This window comes from Brienomyrus brachyistius, chromosome 15 (assembly GCF_023856365.1).
Source record: "Brienomyrus brachyistius isolate T26 chromosome 15, BBRACH_0.4, whole genome shotgun sequence".
Taxonomy (NCBI): Eukaryota; Metazoa; Chordata; class Actinopteri; order Osteoglossiformes; family Mormyridae; genus Brienomyrus; species Brienomyrus brachyistius.
This window is the reverse complement of record NC_064547.1, coordinates 10,336,094-10,356,452: the sequence shown is the minus strand read 5'-3', so window position 1 is coordinate 10,356,452 and position 20,359 is coordinate 10,336,094. Positions and strand designations below refer to the sequence as shown.

At 41.0% G+C, this 20,359-nt stretch overlaps 1 protein-coding gene across 3 annotated transcripts; it reads left to right on the top strand.

Moving 5' to 3' along the window:
* Positions 1-15,235, top strand: soat1 (sterol O-acyltransferase 1). Of its 3 annotated transcripts, XM_048977261.1 has the most exons (17): positions 1-210; positions 360-380; positions 2,952-3,076; positions 5,628-5,686; positions 8,544-8,683; positions 8,856-8,915; positions 9,610-9,717; positions 10,204-10,486; positions 10,599-10,677; positions 10,806-10,887; positions 11,478-11,523; positions 11,608-11,737; positions 11,941-12,038; positions 12,402-12,500; positions 12,615-12,750; positions 13,168-13,313; positions 13,506-15,235. In XM_048977261.1, exons 1-17 carry the CDS (start codon positions 197-199, stop codon positions 13,593-13,595), a joined length of 1,716 nt encoding a protein of 571 aa, XP_048833218.1. In that variant the 5' UTR covers positions 1-196; the 3' UTR covers positions 13,596-15,235. The 3 variants fall into 3 exon arrangements, with proteins under 3 accessions (XP_048833218.1, XP_048833219.1, XP_048833216.1); XM_048977262.1 differs by lacking the exon at positions 360-380 and having other exon boundaries at positions 2-210; XM_048977259.1 differs by lacking the exons at positions 1-210; positions 360-380; positions 2,952-3,076 and adding an exon at positions 3,616-5,490.
* The last annotated feature ends 5,124 nt before the right edge of the window (positions 15,236-20,359 follow it).

The following is a 20,359-nucleotide window of genomic DNA, read 5'->3' as shown; positions in this document are numbered from 1 at the left end:
TGCGTGCCGGTGAAGGCGGAGCTGTGAATCAGGAAAGAGTGACTTCTTTCAGCGAGCAGCACGATTTCCCAAACAGACCACATAACCTTATGTTTCTGCTGTGAAAAGGAATCATCTGGCGCTTCTGTCTAACCTTGGCTTTTTACTTTTTTGACACTTACATTCAAGCTGATATTTTTTTAGGGAGAATAAATACATGCGCCGCGACACGTGAGTATCTGATTAAAACCACGCAGATCTGGCCTTAAACTTCCCCGAAGGCTGTTTGTGATTTGGCAAGTCTGCCTCTAACTACCTCGGTTTGCGAAGGAAATCTGTCAATCGAAGATGCATAACGGTTTCGTCTATTTGTCTTGCAGTGGGCAGCCTGATATTATAAGGTAAACTGGAATTTAAAAACCTGATTTATAAAATACTTATTTGGTAGCAGCAGTCATAGGACTACCGTAATGTGTTATAATGCATCTGTGTACGTAATGCACATGTACCCTTAATTAGGAGCGATGCGTTTGATCTTCACCAATACTAACAACGTGCTATTATTTGAGTACTGGCTACGTATATTGATATGTTTGCTTCCGACCATTTAAGTAATGAAGATATATTTACCCTTGAGATTTCTGTAGTATTGTTGTAACTATAAACGTCACTCTGTAATATAAATAAATAGCAGCACATTGTTACTCATTTCTCACTGACAGCGAGTCGCAGCTGCAGCTCCCGATGTAGGCTGGTGATCGGTGACCGGTTAATAATCACCACGCGTTAATTTTCCTCCATATTTCTAAAATGTAGACATTTACAGTGAGAAGATAGTTAATGCACAGGCCCGTTCATCATACATTACAGTATAATTCGGTCTGAAGTAAGTATATGGAACAGAACATATCGGCCAGAAATGTGAACAATTAACCGCGCACGTACTTCAACGATGCTGGATTTGCATAAACCAGTGAAGCATGGCCACATTGGATTAGAATTGGTAATACTGTAGCTAGTTATGCAAAACGTTATCGACCAAACGCATGCCTAGATTACAGAACGATCGAGTCACTTAAAATACATAGGCTGATACTTATATCAAACATGCCGATAAATCACCCCCAAAATAAAGGAAAGCAGATTAGCAGTGCTTCTCTCGTCGTGTTTTAACTACTTAATGATTCAAACAAGTGGTGCGCGCTCATTCATGATTGAAAGAGTTTCATGTCCTTAACCTGTCCAAAGAGCCGATCTGAATGCATAGTCAGGAAGGACGATCAGCTGGTCTGGTCGCTAATTCAGCGATGCGGTATTAACCTGTGTTTATGTGTATGCTTATTTTTTTCATTGGCGTCTTACGTCAGGATTACGATTACAGATGTATAGCCCAATGAAAGTTTGAGGCATTTTAAAAGAGTAACAGTCAAGTCATGAATAATGTATACTTGTATTTCCCTGAGAGATCAAGTTAAACTTTTATATTTTAAACTCGTTGTTGGGGTTGATTCAAGGTCAATGCAAGGTTTTTTTTTTTTTTTTTTACTAAATGCTATTTACGTTATATGGACAAAGGTATTGGGTCACATTGAATTCAGACGTTTCATTTGGACCCATTGCCACAGATATTCCTTGGTGAACTGAAAGTGGTATTTTTGCAAAGTGGAAGCGTTTAGTACAACAGAAGTTCAGCTAAGAAGCGGCAGACCATGAAAACGAACAGAGTGGGGTCACCAAGTGCTGAGGCACATCGTACGTAAAAGTCTCCAGTGCTCCGTTAACTGAATTTAACCCCAGCACAAAAACTGTGCACCAGGAGCTTCATGGAATGGGCTTCCATGTCCAAGTTGCTGCACGCAAGCCTCACATCAATAAGCACAATGCTAAGCATTGTATGTAGTGCGGTAAAGTATTACACCACTGGACTCAGGAGCAGTGGAGACGTGTTCTGTGTGGTGACACATGGATTTAAGACAATTTCCTGTGTGTGTGATTAATGCTTTATTACATTATATATTCAAGCATCTCAGCCTTTATCTTGTGGTGTGTCAGTTTTGGACAAAAGCATCTGCTAAATAAAATAAACATAAATAGTCATGCTAGTATGCTGACTTCCATCTAACCTACCATTTTAAATTTTTAAATACTAATTACTCGTAGGTACTTATTGACCAGCAGTGGTTAGTAGCTAGTCTAAGCCAGTGTTTCCCAACTTAGTTCATATCCACATGGTTAGCAAATATGCAGTGGTTGTGTTTAATGTCAATTGAGTACATATAAGTTGTTTCAGTAGTAAGTAAAACGTATTTATAAAGCAACTTTCACAGACAAGAGGTTACAAAGTGCTGTACAGCACTGAAATACTTTACCATCAAAACACAACAAGGAAAAGTAAATCAACTAAAACACCACTACTAGTAGTAGTAGTAATAAAAATTACAGTACAAACAAAAGATCTGTGTGTCTCTGTCTTTAGAATATTTTAGTGCTGGTATTTCAGTATAGCCTTGTCTTTCACTGTTTATTTTATTTTATTCATTCCTTTACCAGATTTTAGAAATGATCATATGGTTGAAATGATAAATCACAATAAAAATACTCCCAACCTTGTATGAATGACAAGTAAGAAAAGGCTTAAATTAATTAGCATATATGAATGACTGGAATCCAGGCTTGGGACACCCCTCTTAAACAAACACACCCACGGTCTTTACCGAGCTAGGAGACGTCCAGCACTGAATTAGCTACCAGTAAATGTGCAAGCAAGCAAGCATGTGGGGGTTAGACTGAGGTCACCTGGGGGCTGCATGTGGGGTTAGACTGAGGTCACCTGGGGGCTGCATGTGGGGGTTAGACTGAGGTCACCTGGGGGCTGCATGTGGGGGTTAGACTGAGGTCACCTGGGGGCTGCATCTGGGGGGTTAGACTGAGGTCACATGGCTCCCCATGAGCTCCTGCTCTGTGTTTTCCAGAAGGATGGTGGGTGAAGATGGCACAGCCTCACACAGCCGCCGACGGGCTCCACCATCGTCTAGCAACCTGGAGTGTGATGGCAAGGGGAGAGAAGGCAGTGGGGCCCACCTCTTAGCAAGCAACGGTGAGGTGGTCAGCTTACTGCCTGACTCTGTGTCCAGCTGCACTTTCCATAAGGTGTTTTTTCACTATTTATTTCTCTGTGAAGTTTACAAATTTAGGCACAATATTCTTCGCAGAGCTTGGAGGTGATGCAGCTCCGCTTAGGAGCCCTGGCTATTTTATACCTGAGGTTACATACGTGTCCATTTGTCATTTCTGGTGTCCAGCAGTCACATGGGTTCTATAGAACATGCTTAGACTCGTGTCATTGTGGACTACACCTTCACATGCCCAGACACGAGACTTTGATACACTTCTCACAGTCACAGAGGAGACCGTATCCACCCATGGATTAAAGAGAATTTTCTGTGTGTGTGATTAATGCTTTATTACATTGTATATTCAAGACTTGTAATCTTTATCTTGTGGTGTGTCAGTTTGGACAAAAGCGTCTACCTAATTATAAGTATATATTATATAATTTATATAATTATATAATTTAAGTATAGTTATGCTAGTATGCTGACTTTCATCTAACTACCATTTTCAATTTTAAACATTTTTAAATTACCCTCATTACTGCAGGGATTTATTGGGCAGCATTAGTTTAAAATTATTACATGTCCTCCACTGATATTTTGTATTCAGCTTGATTTTGATCTGTATTATTGCTTAAAACAGTAGCTAGTCTAAGCCAGTGTTTCTCAAACTAGTTCCATGGGACCCACAGCCAGTCCACGTTCTTGCTCCCTCTCAGCTCCCTGCCAGACAGTCCACATTTTTTGCTCCCTCTGAGCGTCAGGTAGAGCAGAAAGTGGACTGTCTGGGTCCCCGAGGAACAAATTTGGAAATACTGCTATATGATGATGTCTAGGTATGTCTAGCTATGTGTGCCAATGGGACAGAGCTCGAGAGGGACAAGCTACTATACCAGGGGTGTCAAACTCCAATACTGGGGGGCCGGAGCCCTGCACAGTTTTTGGTTTACCCTCATTTAACACACCTGATTCAACTCCTTGTACTATTTACCACATAGCTCTTGAGCTGAATCATTTGTGGTGGAACAGGGAAAGAACTAAGCTACACAGGGCTCTGGCTGTCCATGACTGGAGTTCAACACCCCTGTAGTGTACCAACCTGAGGTTTAACTCCAAATGTTAAGCCCTGCAGCTGGTCATGTGCTAGGTCCTAACCCTAAAAACATGTTCTGACTTTTACAGTTTAGCATTTGGTGAGCTAATCAGACATTGATTTAACACACAGTGACAGAACACACAGACACCATTGTCAGCCACTAGATATGCACCAATCATGTGACTGAGTGAAATTTTATCTTCCTTGAGAAATTCTGCCAAAGCTTGACTTCTGGTAAAATAAGCAAATGTGCTTGTTTCCAGGCTTGGCCGTGTATGATAGATGCACTTGTGTTTTTATTTATTATTTTTTGTATAATTAAATTCTCTGCACAGAACTAGTTATAACAAGTTAAGCTTCCACTTTGAATTGCAGTAATATACGATCGATATGAAGTTCTTTTGGATGTTGCCTAATGGAGTCATGCGCCTGTCTGGCCTGTTACCTACTTATTCATTGGTGTAGTTCCTGTTTCACTGAGAGGTATCAATTACACATATTTGTTTTACTTCGTCATCAGTGACATTTGTTCTATTTAGTTTTGCAGTGAACCCTTGTCTAATTTTTCAGTTGTGCGGCATGAAATCCTTAGTTATTGCGTTATGGCATTCTTATACGGTAAAATCACTCTGTTCTTTCCCTTCGTACCTCAAGGCTGGGCTGGTGCTGAGCTACTGGAGATCAGGGTGAGGTCTTTATGTCACCAGGACAGCCCTGTAAATCTGTCCTCCGGTTGCTGTATGATTCATTACCAAAAGTTGCAGGCCTTCTCTACAATGACCTTCAACGATGAGTTAATAACTTTTTTTTTTTTTTATCTGCAAGGACATGGTGTAAATTCTCCTCCAGTGTGACATTTTGAAATGGTTCCTCTGATTGGTTTTCTTTTTGTGATGCTTTTAGAATAACCTCATAATTCAAGACTTATAAAAAAGACTCTTTTTTTTATCTTCTGAGTAATCACTCCAACTTCTTCGTTCATTTTGCGCTCTCATGTGGCTCGTCTGACCATCTCCAAATAGACGTTCATCTTGCCAGCAAAGATCCGTAGTATCTTGATGCTGTCCCCCCTTGAAATGGGAGGTTGTGTTCCTGTTCTGTCTGCTGATCAAATATTGTACTTTCCTGGTTACTTGGCAACACTGTGGGGTCTGATGAGTCACGTTCGCATGGAGCTGACCAATGAAGGTAGACTGACAGTGTGTTTCTGTGTCACTATAAAACATTGCTTCAGGACTTATAAACCAGATGTTGAGCCGTTTATTTCAAAGCAATATTTTCCATCTTTGTTGAATAAAGACGGCAATTTCAAAGGATATTTATTCTGATGTGATGAGAGCATTGGGGAACAAACACAGTACTGGAATAATGCCAGTGAAACTTTGAACAAGTGTTTATCAGAGGATTAATTCATTTTTTGTTTGTTTTTACCATTTCAGGAAAAATGGAGGCTGAGCATATCATTAGTACGAAACTACAACTGAAGATGAAAGCAGAGGTAAATAGCTCGTAAAATGGCCTCAAACAAACCTGTGGAATTCAGTAAAATTGCACGTTTCATCTGATATTCAGGTTACAGGGTAGAGAAACCTACTGCAAAATGCAAGTGTATGTCAAAAACAAATTGGTCTCTGCAGTCAAACGCAATTCATGACTTCTTCCACTGCAGTCTCTGTTTTGATGCTTTTGTGCCGAATTTGCTGTCGACTTGCTGCCTGATTATTCAGTTCATCGTACATCTTCCACATCTTTCTCATCCTCACATTAGCTGCCCATGCTTGGTGCTGCTGAAACGCCCTCTGCAGCCAGATCTTGAGGTCACCCATATACTTTACAGCTCATAAAACTCATCCCTCAGCCGTCTTATCACGCTAAACCCTCCAGCCACAGCACGCTGCTTCATTTCTCTATCATAGTCCCAAAGACACACACGTTTGACTGCAGATTTCATAGTATAACTTTATCAGACTGAGTCTTCACTGTAACCTGTCATTGATCATGTCAGCTGTTTTGCAAAACTGTTAATAATTATATGAAATAACTTCTGCATGCCGCATTGGCTCTGCGGGAAGCACCCCGCACCCCCAGTGCTGGCAGTTCAGATTGCGTGTCGTCCACATGCTGAACAGGTGATCCCCTGCAGCCCTCCACCATGTTAGGTGATTCTCTGCCTCCTCATTGTCCATGTCACGGCATATTAAAAATGGAAAGACTGGTATCGTGGCATTGGACTATACCAGGGGAGTGTCTAGCTATTGAGATGATCAGGAGCTAAGTGAAGTTTACCTGGGGCTCAGCTTAGACGCCCATGGACTATATACTCTTTTGGAGGAAATACAGGAAACTAGGTATAGTAAAGTAAGGCAGCGCTGTCTCTGCAGCGAAAATGACTGGGTAGTGTGAATGTCTTATCAGATTGTGGGTTATTGTAAAACCAGCTACACGTGAACGTTAAAGAACTGGTGCATGACGCTGGTCACTGTGGTTTTGTGAGTGAAGGCAGCATTGTGGCTCGGTAGATAACACTGCTAAGCGACATCCTGCCGTTAGGCTAATTAGTTTCTCTGAATGCATGTGTGCCCTGTGATGGATAGGTATTCCCAACTTCAGGCCACTACACAACCCTGACCAGGATAAGCAGTTAGAGGATGGATGGATGGATGGATGGATGGATGGCGTTTACCAGGGTGTAGCATGGTGACTCAGGAGGTAGCACTACTGCTTCGTAACTCCAAGGTTTTGGGGTCCAGACCCGCTTTGTGTTTGTGTGTGTGTGTGGAGCATGTATATATTACTACTACTGCTTCGTAGTAGTACTTATATGCATGTTGGAGGGCTACTTATATTGCTGGGGAGCAAATGTCTCCGAAATGTAATTAGAAACCTGTTATTTTGACCTTGTGGGGACATTTTTTTCAGCCTCAAACAGGGGAAATTTTATAAAAATCTATGACTGCAATCAAAAAACTAAAAACTTCAAAAGTTTTGTGTTTTGTTTGGTTACTTATGGTTAAGGTTTAGGTTGGGTTAGGGGTTAAAATTGTTATCGTTGGGATTATGTTTTTGCCCATAGAAATGAATGGACACACGTGTTGCCCCGTGCTGCTTGGGCTGGGCTCCAGGCTCCTCTGTCACCCTGTACGTGGAAGCTGGTGTCCTCACTGTGGTGCCATTGTTCAGTCAGAATGGAGTAAGCTTGTACTCAAAGTTGAACCTTGGTACACATACAGAGAAACAAGGAAATCAGAATTTCCCAAAACAGCGAGTTCAGCAGTCTGTGTGCTTGCACACTGTATTACATTTCGGTTTTTTCCTGTTCTGGCAAATGTCAGCAAAACCTGCTACTGTCTTTAGACTGTATCTGTAAACAATAACCAGTGTGTTAAAAGAGAAACCTATATTAAATAAATAGTGTTTGTACATGTAACACATCCATTTTTCAACTGTTAACTATTTTCATCCTGGTGAGGATGATGAAGGTGCCCAAGGCAGAGGACTGTGGTTCACCCTGGTTGGGGTGAGTGACAGGGCTCATACACGAATGCCGCGGGCAATTTACGGGCGCCAGGTAGCATGACTGCGTGAGAGGAACCCACATTAACCAGGGGAAGCTGGCAAAGACATGTATGACATGCAAACTCCACACACGCAGGTGTGAGCAACAGTGCAATAAACGGCGCTACTGTGCCACATTGGTATAGTTCGTATTTTAAGATATTGCTGGTTGTCAAGTCCGTGTGAAAGATCAAGGTAATTCTCAGAATAGCGCCATTGTCTGTCTACGTTGGAGGCAGTTTCCTGACTTTGTTGGGAGTGGAAACGGGAAGCGAAAGACCAGTGTTCTGTCAGGCACAAATGAGAAGTAGTCCTCGCTGTTGCCGAAGGCATCTCATCTCAAGGCGTCATGTGCTGTGCTTGCAGAACTGTCTCGTAACACGTACCCATGCTGTGCTGCCTCGCTCTTCCAGCAAAACGTGGAGCAATTCAAAGTCCCAACTGCGTTGTGAAATACCGAGGCGTCCAGCTGACCTTCTTATCTTCGTGGTCGTTTGAGCTTTTAGCTAGTGCTCTCCGGATGTGATCCGGCCGCCCAAAATACATTTTAATACCAAATGTGAACAGGGCCTGTGTTCTGTTCAGGAATTCGATAAATGTTTAGAAACTTGCTCTTTGCTGAAATTCGTTAAGGAAACGGAGACTGACTGAGTGCCTTTCCCTAATTGCTGGACTGATGATGCTGTGCTTCCCTGCGAAGCCCTTTAGACAGTTTGCCAGTTCCCATGTGAGACACGCAGTCTAAGCAGATAAACATGTGTAACCATAAATAATTAATATCGTCTCTTCCTGGATGGCAGCACCTGAAATCGGACCTTTTGAAGAGCTTTGACTCCCAGGTGAGCGAGTTCATGGACTGCCTGATTGAGGAGTCCTCCATTCTGCAGCCTGCCTTAATCACGACTCCAACGATGTCTGACAAAGAGAGGAGCAAACTAAGGTAGAGGTGTTTCCACTGGTTTTTCAGGAATCTTTGCCTTTGTGGTTCATCTCCGGCCCCCTGCTTCTGTCAGCAGACTGATTTTTCCAGTTTCTCTGTATATGTCGCTCTCCTCTGACGTAAACATCTCTTTTATTCATGTTTTGCCTGTTTGCTTTTCGTTTATATACAGACATATGAGACCCTCTCAGGATCAGGGGAAAGTGTTTGTCAGCCGCCGATCCCTGTTAGAGTAAGTTTTCTTTATTTTTCACTTGTTGCATTTTGCGCTCTGGCTTTGCCCTCCAGAGGTGGCTGCCCTTCGATACTGCCTTCCCATAATGCACGAGTGCGGCCTGCATTATTACCCAAAGTTATGTGAAAGAGATGTTACACATGGGTGTGTCTGGACTCTCTCGCCAGACCTGATTGTACAAAGAAGGAAAAATTTTACAATTTCATATGATTCATATGTTTTATGGATGAGTTTCTTAGGTTGATGTGCCAAGGATTTGATCCTTAAGTAATACTATAGTGAAGTGTATCTTATTTTCTGTAGAGTTAAGATTGTGGGGAAAACGGTTCTCCATTCAAAGGGCACATGTGCAAGTATAGTTTTTTTTTGTGTGTGTGTCAAAATACTGTACGTCTGAAAGGAGAGCCTGACATATAGCCTCAGGCTCTATAAACTGATGGAAATTGTTGCACTCATACAGCCTCTGCAGGCATTTATATGCAGATGAGCTTTGTGACATCATGTGAGTGCCGGTTTTGCATAGATTGCTTGGTGTTTTCATTCATTGCCTAGAATTGGTACATAGATGTGTGTAAACTCTGGGTGTCTCTACATATCGTATATCTAGAGGCAATGCACATCCCCTGGCTGCGGGGTGTGGTTACCCCTCCTTTCACATACCAATTTTTTTTCTCCTTTCCTCCCCCAACAGTGAGCTGTTTGAGGTCAACCACATCCGCACCATCTACCACATGTTCATTGCCCTGCTCATTCTCTTCATCCTAAGCACCCTGGTAGTCGACTTCATTGATGAAGGCAGGTGGGAGGTTCTACCTAACCCTGTTTACTGAAACATCAAGCATCTTGTTCATTTAACCACAACTGGTTATTTATCCTGAGGCATGGGAAGGTTATTCTTATGGAATGGGCATATATTCCTTATATTGTTGTAGTAATAGTGGTTTTATTAAAAATCGTAAAAGGGAATCAGGTTTTGCTATTCTCTGAGGACAATGAAAGTTGCCCTAATGAATTAACTGTCATAACCATAAAATGAATAATACAACAGCTAGGATGCGTTGCTATGGATGTGGCTTTTTGTGACTCAGTTTGCCGGTGCGCATTAGCTAAATGTTTGGTTTATGAGTTCAACCATACCTAATAGTGTATATATAAAGATGAAAAACCAGCATGTACAATGATGCAATGTGTCCTTTAGGGCTAGCCTACGCTTGGATGAGTTGGTAGATGGTGATTGGTGCTGCCGGTACCCATCATGACTGTTTACCCTCTGGTTTCTCGCCAGGTTGGTGCTGGACTTTGACTTGTTAGTGTACGCCTTTGGGCAGCTCCCTCTAGTCGTCTCCATCTGGTTCTGCATGTTCCTGTCAGTGCTGGTGGTACCTTACGGCCTTTTCCACATTTGGGCCAGTCGGTACAAGTCGTCTCGGCACCGCGTCTTGCGCACGCTGCTGGCAGGGTCTCTCTTCCTGCTGTACCAGGGGGTGGTCCTGGGATTTCTGCCCACATTTCTGGTGCTGAGGAACAACCTGCCCCCTGCCTCTCGCTTCATCATCATCCTCGAACAGGTAGACAGCTATCCTGCAGGACCTGTAACTGCGTGTTTTACTCATCCCACCGAATCCCTCTTTTTTTTTCCCCATTTGATGACCTTGAGCTTGTGTACACTGCCCCCTACAGGTCCGGCTGATTATGAAAGCACACTCCTTCATCAGGGAGAACGTTCCGAGGGTGCTGGCCTTTGCTCAAGACAAGTCCAGTAAATCAACAAATTGATGCACTCCTTTGTCACAGTCCTTGCATGGACTGACAAAGTAACTCTCTTACTTCTCATGATGTTTGCAGCATTGTGTCTTACTTCGTGGTTTTTCTTCCCCCATTTCCCAGGTTCCCTTATCATGCCGCAAGTTACTCAGTATCTGTACTTCCTGTTCGTTCCCACACTCATTTACAGAGACAGTTACCCCAGGTGAGCAGATCATGTGACTCTCACACCACTGGGTCGCATCTGATGAGGCTGGCAGGCATCATTCACTGCAGGCTCATGTAATTCTCGTTAAAAGAAAGGGATAGTTAAATATAGAATCTCACAATGCTACATTCAAAGGTTCAAGAAGCTTATTTGTTACGTGCGCAGTTATACATGTACGACATGCAGTGAAATGTAGCCCTGAATCACTCCTGAGACTGTGCGTTGGTTTAAATAAAAACAGATAACTAAAAACTTAAAAAAAATATATATATATTAAATCTACCCAAGAGATAAATAACAAATAAGCAATATGTACTATAAATAAACAATGTGTATTTAAATAATTAAGAATATAAAGTGGCTTTGTGCTTTTGTTAGAAAATGTGCAAATGGTATTCTGGTGACACATATGTAAGACGGCAATGACATCAATGATAATGTCTCCACAATAAGTGAATGGATCTGATTTGAAATGCACAATGAAATACACAATATGGGTGTATACATATTTGTTTCTGAAACAGAAATCTCTGTGACTTTTTTTCTTGCCTTGATTATTATTGTAATTCTATTCCTTTTCTTGGCAGGAACCCATATATCAGATGGGGATACGTGATAACTAAGTTCCTGCAGGTAGTTTAGCCGTCTGTGTCCACGTACCACATGCATCCCATCATATACGTGGCCGAAGGGTCATTGATAGTCCAAGTCTTTCAGGTGCTGGGGTGCCTGTTCTACGCCTACTACGTCTTTGTCCGACTCTGCATCCCCCAGTTCCATAGCATCAGCCTAAAGATCTTCGACCTGCGGGTTATGGTCCTCTGTGTCTTCAATTCCATCCTGCCAGGTACCCCCTCCTTCCTCAGCACATGTCCCAGCCCTGACCCACTGCCCCTGAAACTTCTGTCTTCCAATCTGTGGAGACATGTGAAATTGTCCTGGGTGACTGAGCATGTCCAGAATGTTAACATGATAGCTGTTGGTTGTTTTGGTGGAGCTCTGGCTTCCACGCTGAATGGCCGCTGGCCACAACTCCATCTGCTTCCCCAGGAGTGCTGGTTCTCTTCCTGGCCTTCTTTGCCTTCCTGCACTGCTGGCTCAACGCTTTTGCAGAGATGCTGCGATTCGCTGACCGGATGTTTTACAAGGTACTGAAACTGGGAAGCGTTTCCTTTTGTGTTCACTTCCTCCTTGAGCAACACAAAGCTCACATATGTTTAATGCACTTCTTTAGGGTATTGTTAATAAGCTGACCTGTCTAGAAATAATTTAGTATTTTTTCATAGGCAGCCATAATGGTAAGACTCGATGGGACACAAATAATATAGTGTTATGTACAAATCTTACTTGCATACTGATGTTAATTCATCGTTAATGAATCATGATGCATGTTTTATCTAAAACAGTTGTTTATGATGTGTACTTCAGTTATTACTAAGTATTTGTGGCCCATTACGTAAAGTGTTACCAATGTAATGAAACATGGGCATTAAATCACATTTCTGTTTCAGGATTGGTGGAACTCAACATCTTTTGCCAATTACTATCGGACATGGAATGTTGTGGTTCATGACTGGCTATATTGTTATGTCTACCGGGACTTACTATGGGTAAGTAGGTTGTCTTCTACTTCAGGCAGGGCCAATTGACTTATTCTGTCACACCGTAGTTGACAGCCAGGGCTAATGACTTTTCTGTTCCGTGTCCCCTCTCCTCCACCATAGATGTCAGGGAAGCGCTTCAAGGCGGCGGTCATGTTGGTCGTCTTCACCGTGTCTGCAGTCGTGCATGAATACGTCCTTGCCATCTGCTTCGGCTTCTTCTACCCTGTCCTCTTCACCCTCTTTATGTGCTTTGGGAGTGAGTTTTTAGCTCCTTCTTGAGGTTTTGATGTGGTGAGGCCATGCCAGATAATATATGCTAAACCTAGCAGATTAATTTCCTTTCAAATTTTTACATTTTCATTTATGTAGCGGACAGTAACACACAAGTGAGGAAAGCTAGGGGTGAGACGGCAGGGTCAACCTGCATCTTTGGAGCCGTTCAGGTTTACAACCAGTTGTACAAACCTTCTGGACATGGCACAGGTCCTACTGAAGTAAAGTCCACCCCATTATAGACCAATACTAGTGGGAAGAATTTAAAATTATTGTGACGTGCAGCCATTTAATTATGTATTTAGTTTGCGTATTTTTTAACGTTTTGAAAAAAATTTAAAACTGTCTTTTCCCCTGTAGTATACACTCAGCACTCTTCTGTTCCTCCCTCTATCGCTAGTGATGTTCAACTTCATCCTGCATGACCGCAGGAAGGGCCCAGTCTGGAACGTGATCATGTGGACCGCCCTCTTCCTGGGCCAGGGCGTCCTGCTCTGCCTCTATTCCCAGGAGTGGTATGCACAGAGCTATTGCCCTTTGGAGCAGGTAATGACACACATTCTGCACTATAATGCGTTTGTCCTCTCGCAAGCCTGTATTGTGGCAGTATCTGCTCAATCTAAGGGTTGATCCCATGGGAAACCAACTATATTTTAAGTGGGGTGCAGGCAGCAGTTAATTTTGCTAATGTGCTAACTGAGGACTTGTTGCACTGCCTGTGCTCCCTGTGTGTTGCAGCCCTCCTTCTTGGACTTTCTGAAGCCACGTTCCTGGACGTGTCACCTGCACCAGCAGGGGGTCCCCATAGCTTCTGTTGTTGGAGTCTGACAGCACGTTCCCCCCCCCCCCCCCCCCCCCCCCCGTCAGCCCCATGAATGTCACAAGCGAGCAGCAGAAGAACGGGGTTGGATCTGATGCTGTTTTTACTTTGCACAAAGACGGAAGCAATCTGTCCCCCACCTCTTGCATTGAAGCTTTATTATGTAGAGTTGGGGGGGGGGGGTTATGGGTGCTATAACAGCTGTAAAAACAGGAAATCTCTGAGGGTCATTTTCAAAGGGAGCCATTTACTAAAATACTTATTTTTTGGTTTCATGTTTGTGATGAGAACATTAGAACATTTTAGCAGTATGAGCTGGGAATGTTCATTTAAGACAAATTAATCTGCCGTTATTTAAGAACTGTTTTCTTCCTCATCCAGAGCGTTGTTCTTGTCAACTTTACATTTTCTTTATTTTAAAAAGCCAGTGTGGTTTGATTTTAACATCAGTGTCTAAACAGGTGAACCCTGGTTGCACATAGCATGTAAGATGAATTTTGGATATTAATCATAATTTCCGTTGCCAGTTTTTTTTTTTTTAATAAATGGTGCTGGTACACTCAAAGTTTTGATTTCATATGCCACTGTTGCAAACCTAAAGTTTTTGAATCACATTCATTGTAGATCTCAATAAGTACAATATAAGTTGCTGTCAAATTATGAATAACAAAAAGAAATACGTATGTCATTATAAACACCCTCTTTATTTTAAAAGTACTGGCATGTGTCATCACAAAAAATTACTGGTTATTGCTGTAATAAATCGTTATGAGCAATGAAGTATTCTGTGAGGTAAAAATTGTGATAAAAATAATTATAGCCAGACCAGTCAGAGGTGTAGTGTGTCTGGTGAAAATCCTTTGCACTGAACACCTTTAACGTGACGCTATATTTGACTGGTATGTGTACCAATTTTACCAGCCGAACCTTCAAAACATCAAACGTTATCACTGTCTGGGTCCCAATCTGTTAGTGATAACTTCTCCTCACCTTAAAATTCGTTGTAGCTCTAAACGTAAACAGCTGTGGCATTTTTCAATGCCATTTGGGAGTATTAAGAAACCTATGTATTATATTTTTTTCCTTTCACAGATCACCAGTGAACCTTCCCAGTTTATCTGCTATCTGTCATGTCTAGATAGAAGCCGTATGTTTGTGTGTTCTCCTCTGTAAATGCTGTGACCCATTAATAGAACTGAAAAACAGATGCCTGTTGATTGGATGGCTAAGTATTTAAATGTTTATTGGTTAATACCGTACAGTAACTAGCACACATTCTAAGCTGTACAGTCCTACAGCTGCATAAATGCCAGTTTAAGGATAGTTTTTTCTCTCTCTCTAAACTCCATCCACAAGGGGATTAATTATTTTTAATTACTGGGAGAGAGGGTTTGTCTTGTGTAGTATTTAATATATTTTGTATTTATGATATCTGAACACAAGAATAAACGCTGGATTGTAAACTTGAAATTCATAAAAAAATCGTATGAAACCTGGAACTGGGGATTGTTATTGCAGCTGGCTGCAGACATTGTAAAAAATAAATGTTGCTATAATTATACATTTATTTTAACAGTTTGTGCCAAAACATACGTTGTCAGCATTGTTGGGTAACTGGTGTCACTGACATTAAACATTCTATGCCCCATTTCTTCGTCGCCTTTCTGTAAATCAGTACTGTAGAAGCACATTCTGAAATTGTTTCTGTGTCATAATCATAGACTGCATAGGTATTCATCTGAAAGATAAGTATATTTCCTGGAGTAGGAGAACATTGTGTTTTTGTTTACATATTCATGGCATTGTTGAGCTCAGAGAGCCTCCCCTGCGTTATCTCTAACCGTGACACAGCTCAGGGCTATCAACTCCAGTCTGAATGACGCCATCCACTGGTTGGGGGTCGGACTTGGGTTGGCCTAGAACAGTGGTTCTCAAACTCGGTCCTCAGGCCCCACTGCCCTGCATTTTTTTCAGCTATCCCTGCCCCACACACAAGTCCTAGCTGTCTTTCAGCTTCTGATTACCTGGATCAGGTGTGTTCAGTCAATCGGCAGTGTGTAGGGCAGGGATAGCTGGAAAATAAGCAGGGTAGTGAGTTCCGACGACCGAGTTTGAGAACCACTGGCCTAGAGGAATATGCTGGAATTTTGAAGGCCAGCAGTAAGAATTGCACCAGCCCCCACAACATCTGCATGTTACATCATTGGTCAAAGTTCCCAAATCCGAGAGCCCCAAGCCGTTCCATATATAATACAATATAATGTAATATAATATACAAATATCACCTGCATATCATTTGGCTAATTTTGAGATTCAAGCTTGAAGCAGATTTTATTTCCTCAGATTGTCTTATTGTGTAACAGAGTGAATATACGATGACTGAGGATTCTCTGATGGAGGTTTAAGAATAAATATGGGAATGTGAGCATCATCATTTTAACCTTTAGGTCAGCTGTTCAGTCCCAGGTGTGAGGACTCCAGCCAATTAGTCCTCTAATTAGTAATCTAATTAGATTTGCAGTGAAAACCCGCATACACACTGGCCCTTTCTGGATAATATTGGCCACTGCTGATTTAAAAGTGTCCATAATTGTGTTCACAACAAGAAGAGTACAACACATACAGTCCAGAGCAGTGCTGCTGTGTTCTTACTGAAATGTGTGCATTGTGCTGTACTGTATTCCCTGGTTTCTTAACAGTAAAAACTGTGATGTAAAAGTGTATTTTCCAAACAAGCATTCCACTGCATACATTTGTAAAATAGCAAAGTGGTGATAACTTGTTTATGAATACAAGTGAGTATGATATCACAAAATGCAGATAATTAGAAAGACAATCGTTTTCATATTTTGCATCCTATTGTTTGGGGAGAAATCTGTTTATTAAAAAAATGACTGGTATTTGTTCCTCTTTATGGTACAAAGTTATGGAATTTTTGGGTGATTTTAATTTAAAATGCTAAATGCAGGTTGCAATGGGACATTGTAACTTTATGAACGTTTTTTGAATACTTCATTGCTTAAGTTCTTTAATGATTGTAGTGAAAATGCTACTATTTGTAAATCTCTGAGATTGGAAAATTATTTGTTGCTAATAAAAATACAAAAAAATGTATTGAAGTAAATATTGTGTTTTAATGTCACATATCTTTTTTTGTATATATTCCATTGACAAAATATGATTTCTGACACTGCACTTCAAGTCCAACACCGTAAACTGATAAATCAATGATTTACCTATATATATACATATATACATGGCAGTCATGGAGCACTTCCCTGGCGAGCTGAAGAGAGGCACCGTCTGAGACAAACTTGCACCCCCTCAGAAGGTGGCGCCCTTGACTGGCATAGGCTGTGGGGTCCATCTGTGCTGCAGGTTCTGGGCACTTGGTGTTGAAGATTTACTTTAATATCTTATATGAATTATACTGGAATTATTTTGACCATGCAGTCAAGTTTACTTCTGTCACAAAATATGAAGCATAAAGTCATTCATATGATAATATTGATGCCAATTAGAAAAATACCCCTATATCCTCAATGACTATTATTGAGATTGAATCCATCATGTGGTTTTGTCTAAAATGCAGGCCCAGTCTAATTTAAGTGTTGCAGGAATATGCCAATGAGTGTCTCCCCTCATAGGAAAACCCATTTTGTCATTAACACAAACTTCGTAAGTTAGACAATGTAGGTTCTTGCTCACATTGGTTTTTGCCAATTAGTCAACACATTGCAGAATTTAAAAATGGAAAAAAAAACTGTTTACATAAATGTTATTTTTTTACATAAAAACGTGAACATGTCTTTCATTTAGGATTTTCACTGGAGTGTGTTTTTCGGAGTATTGCCACTCCAGAAAATGCAACCCGGAGGCCATGCAATAGTCATTACTGCAAACTGTTTGGCATCTTGACAACAGTACGTTGTAAATTATTTGCCACCGGCAGTGTGATCAAAATAGGAAACCAGTGTTGGCTGCATGAAACAATATGGCCACTACAAGTCAGTGCTACTTGATTATACTTGCAAATACAGCATTTTAATTACTTGGGTGTTTCAAACTGCTGTGTAATAACATTGTGTTTTATTCCTTTAAACAACTCTACATTCATTAGAGCAACCTCTCTCAAGGCAAAAAGGTGAAAAACCGAGGATTCAGCACTAAAATTAACTTTGCATGAATATCTTTTGTAATCAAGCTTTGGGCTGAAACTGATGCTTTAAATAATTTAATTGAACCAAACTAGAGGACCCACAGCACCCTGTACTGAATAAAAGTGTTGAAGATCCTGAAGAACGCAGACTTTTAACCAAGTCTTCAATTTTCACTGTTAAGAAGCAGTAACGTCAGCAAGCTCCAGATCATAGTTATCTTGGAATGAAACCATAGTTTTATAGGGCAGGTGTACCTCCCTGCTCCTGATTTTATTACACTGTTGTTCAATATGCCAATCAGTGGCAGTTCTGCCATTCCAGAATCTGAGGCACCTGCTCAGATATGCAGTCATGCAGCCATGTGGGGGCCATGTGGCAATACACATTTTATATGTAACACTCGATATTTTAGTACATTCTAGTTGGTTTCGTTGAACTGTTTTAACTGGTCTGCAACCAGGCTCATAGCCAGAAAAAAACTGTGTGTGTATGTGGGGGGGGGGGAGGGGGGGGTGATAGATTTTGCACACTGATTAGGGAGGTGAAACAACCTATCTACCTCTACTAGTGGAATTTCTCCATAACATTAATATATTTTTTGTATATTTGTCTCCTGTACTGAATGTTTATGTGGTTACATTGCACCCTGTCTGTCTATGATATTGTGTCTTATGTTTGATCTGTATGAATTGTGCCAGATGGAACAAACTTTGATCGTATGGTGTTTCATCATGCACATGACAATAAACTTCTTGACTTCAAATTTCAAGGAGGACTACTACACGGCTATGTCCCTGTCTGCAGCCCTGGACCGGATAGAGGTTAGAGGCGGGATCAACTGATGGATGGAAAGTGAGCTCTTCAGGTCTGTACCCAGGAGTGTTCATCAAGTTTACAATGTGTAGCCCAGTGCTACTAACTATGCCGATGACATAGAGATTGCTTTCCTCTCTTGGGTATATAAGCTAGAATACCAGTGACATATTTACAGTATATTGCATGCCTTGTGTTGAAAAACATCTAATGATAATAATTTTAAGGTAATTAGCCCATATTAATTTACTATACATTCATGCAATCTCCCAGAAATGCTAAGATAAATTGGCTAGCATCCAACTGAATTTGTATACCATGGCTGCAATTATCTTGCAGACTTATCTTGCAGGCACTTAAATATCTTGCTTGCAGCTCTATCTTGATGTAATGTATTTGAAACATTGTTTATTTAAACAATAGATCATATAAAAATTGTAGGTTACCTTCTGGGTTCTAGTCTTAAAAACACAAGCTTCTGATTTTATTTGATTTTTATTTTACTGAAGGAATTGAAACACTATAAAAACCCATTAGGCAGCACAGGGTGATGGGGGTTAGCAGGTGAAGCCATCATGCCTGGCTGAACGATGTTCACTGCTTTCGAGATTCATGCTTTGAATGAAGGAAAGAAAGAGAAGTTATGTATCTTTATAAATCGTGGAAACAAAGAAATTTGGTTAAGGCTTCAGCACAATTTATTGCAGGTAGTTTTTCCAAGTACTAACCAGGCTCTGTCCTGTTTAGGTGTTTAGAAGAGACATCCATGGGATCACCCATAAATATCCTAAACAGCGCCTGTTTAGGAAATGGGCTTTTAATTGACTTTTAATCTCCCAGTCTCAATAGTTATAGTGTAACATGACAGTAAACATGGGCAATGTATATCGGCAAGTATAATGCACTGCTGCGAAAGCATGTAAATGATTAACAGAGGTTGTTAAATCTGGGAAAGCAAGTGGGAAATAAAAATAAATGGTAAAAAAAGAAAACAGGCCTAACACCAGCCTCTTTTTATGAGTAGAGGGCACCATAAAATGATGATTTTTTCAGGTTTGTGTGCTTATTCTTACCTTGTGTTTTGCTAAACAAGCAATTTCTTTCTAATATAAAATAATATAAATATAACTTATATATATAAGTTACAAATATATATATATAATACAAAAACAAAAATAATATAAAATGCAGCATGGCCTTATACAGTACATGTATATGTTGTGCTAACTTAATTTAGTTTTCAGTATAAATTTCACTGACTTTAAACTGTTCACTTGGGCCTACGTGAAATAATGGGGGATTAAATGCTACAGCCAGGAAAATGGACAAGATATTGTCAACAGTTAAGAAGGCAATGAGTTCCTTGCAAGGATGAACTGTTGGAGGACCGACTCAGCGTAAGTACAGAATACCATGGCTGGCCCATGTATCCTGCATTTTTGAAAATGGTAGGAAATTGTACACCAGCCAGGCTACTCCGTCAAGCTTCAGGAAGTCTGGTCATGGTGCTTTCTTCCCCGTGAACAACAGGTGTTCAGCAGGTGTGGGATACCACAGTAAACGGGGAAGGAAGTAGCGGTCAGTGCTTCATCATTACACCCCCGCAGTTCACAGACACTTTAATACATCTGTACAAAACACACTCATCGTCAAACCTGCGAGAGACATTGTAGCCAACTGAATGTGACAATTGTGCCTGTGCAGTCTAATCAAACATTGCATGGTATTTAACATCTGACATTTTTAAATGGGCCGTTTTGGTAGGCTACATTTGTTTCTTATTAGATGATAGGCCTACT

Bases quoted from the DNA above. Each gene is read 5' to 3' on its own strand.
- soat1 (XM_048977259.1), top strand. From the start codon at position 5,247: ATGCTGTCCCCCCTTGAAATGGGAGGTTGTGTTCCTGTTCTGTCTGCT. The intron at 5,687-8,543 runs GTAAATAGCTCG...CCTGGATGGCAG, and splicing joins AACTGAAGATGAAAGCAGAG to CACCTGAAATCGGACCTTTT. The intron at 11,738-11,940 runs GTACCCCCTCCT...CTGCTTCCCCAG, and splicing joins CTTCAATTCCATCCTGCCAG to GAGTGCTGGTTCTCTTCCTG.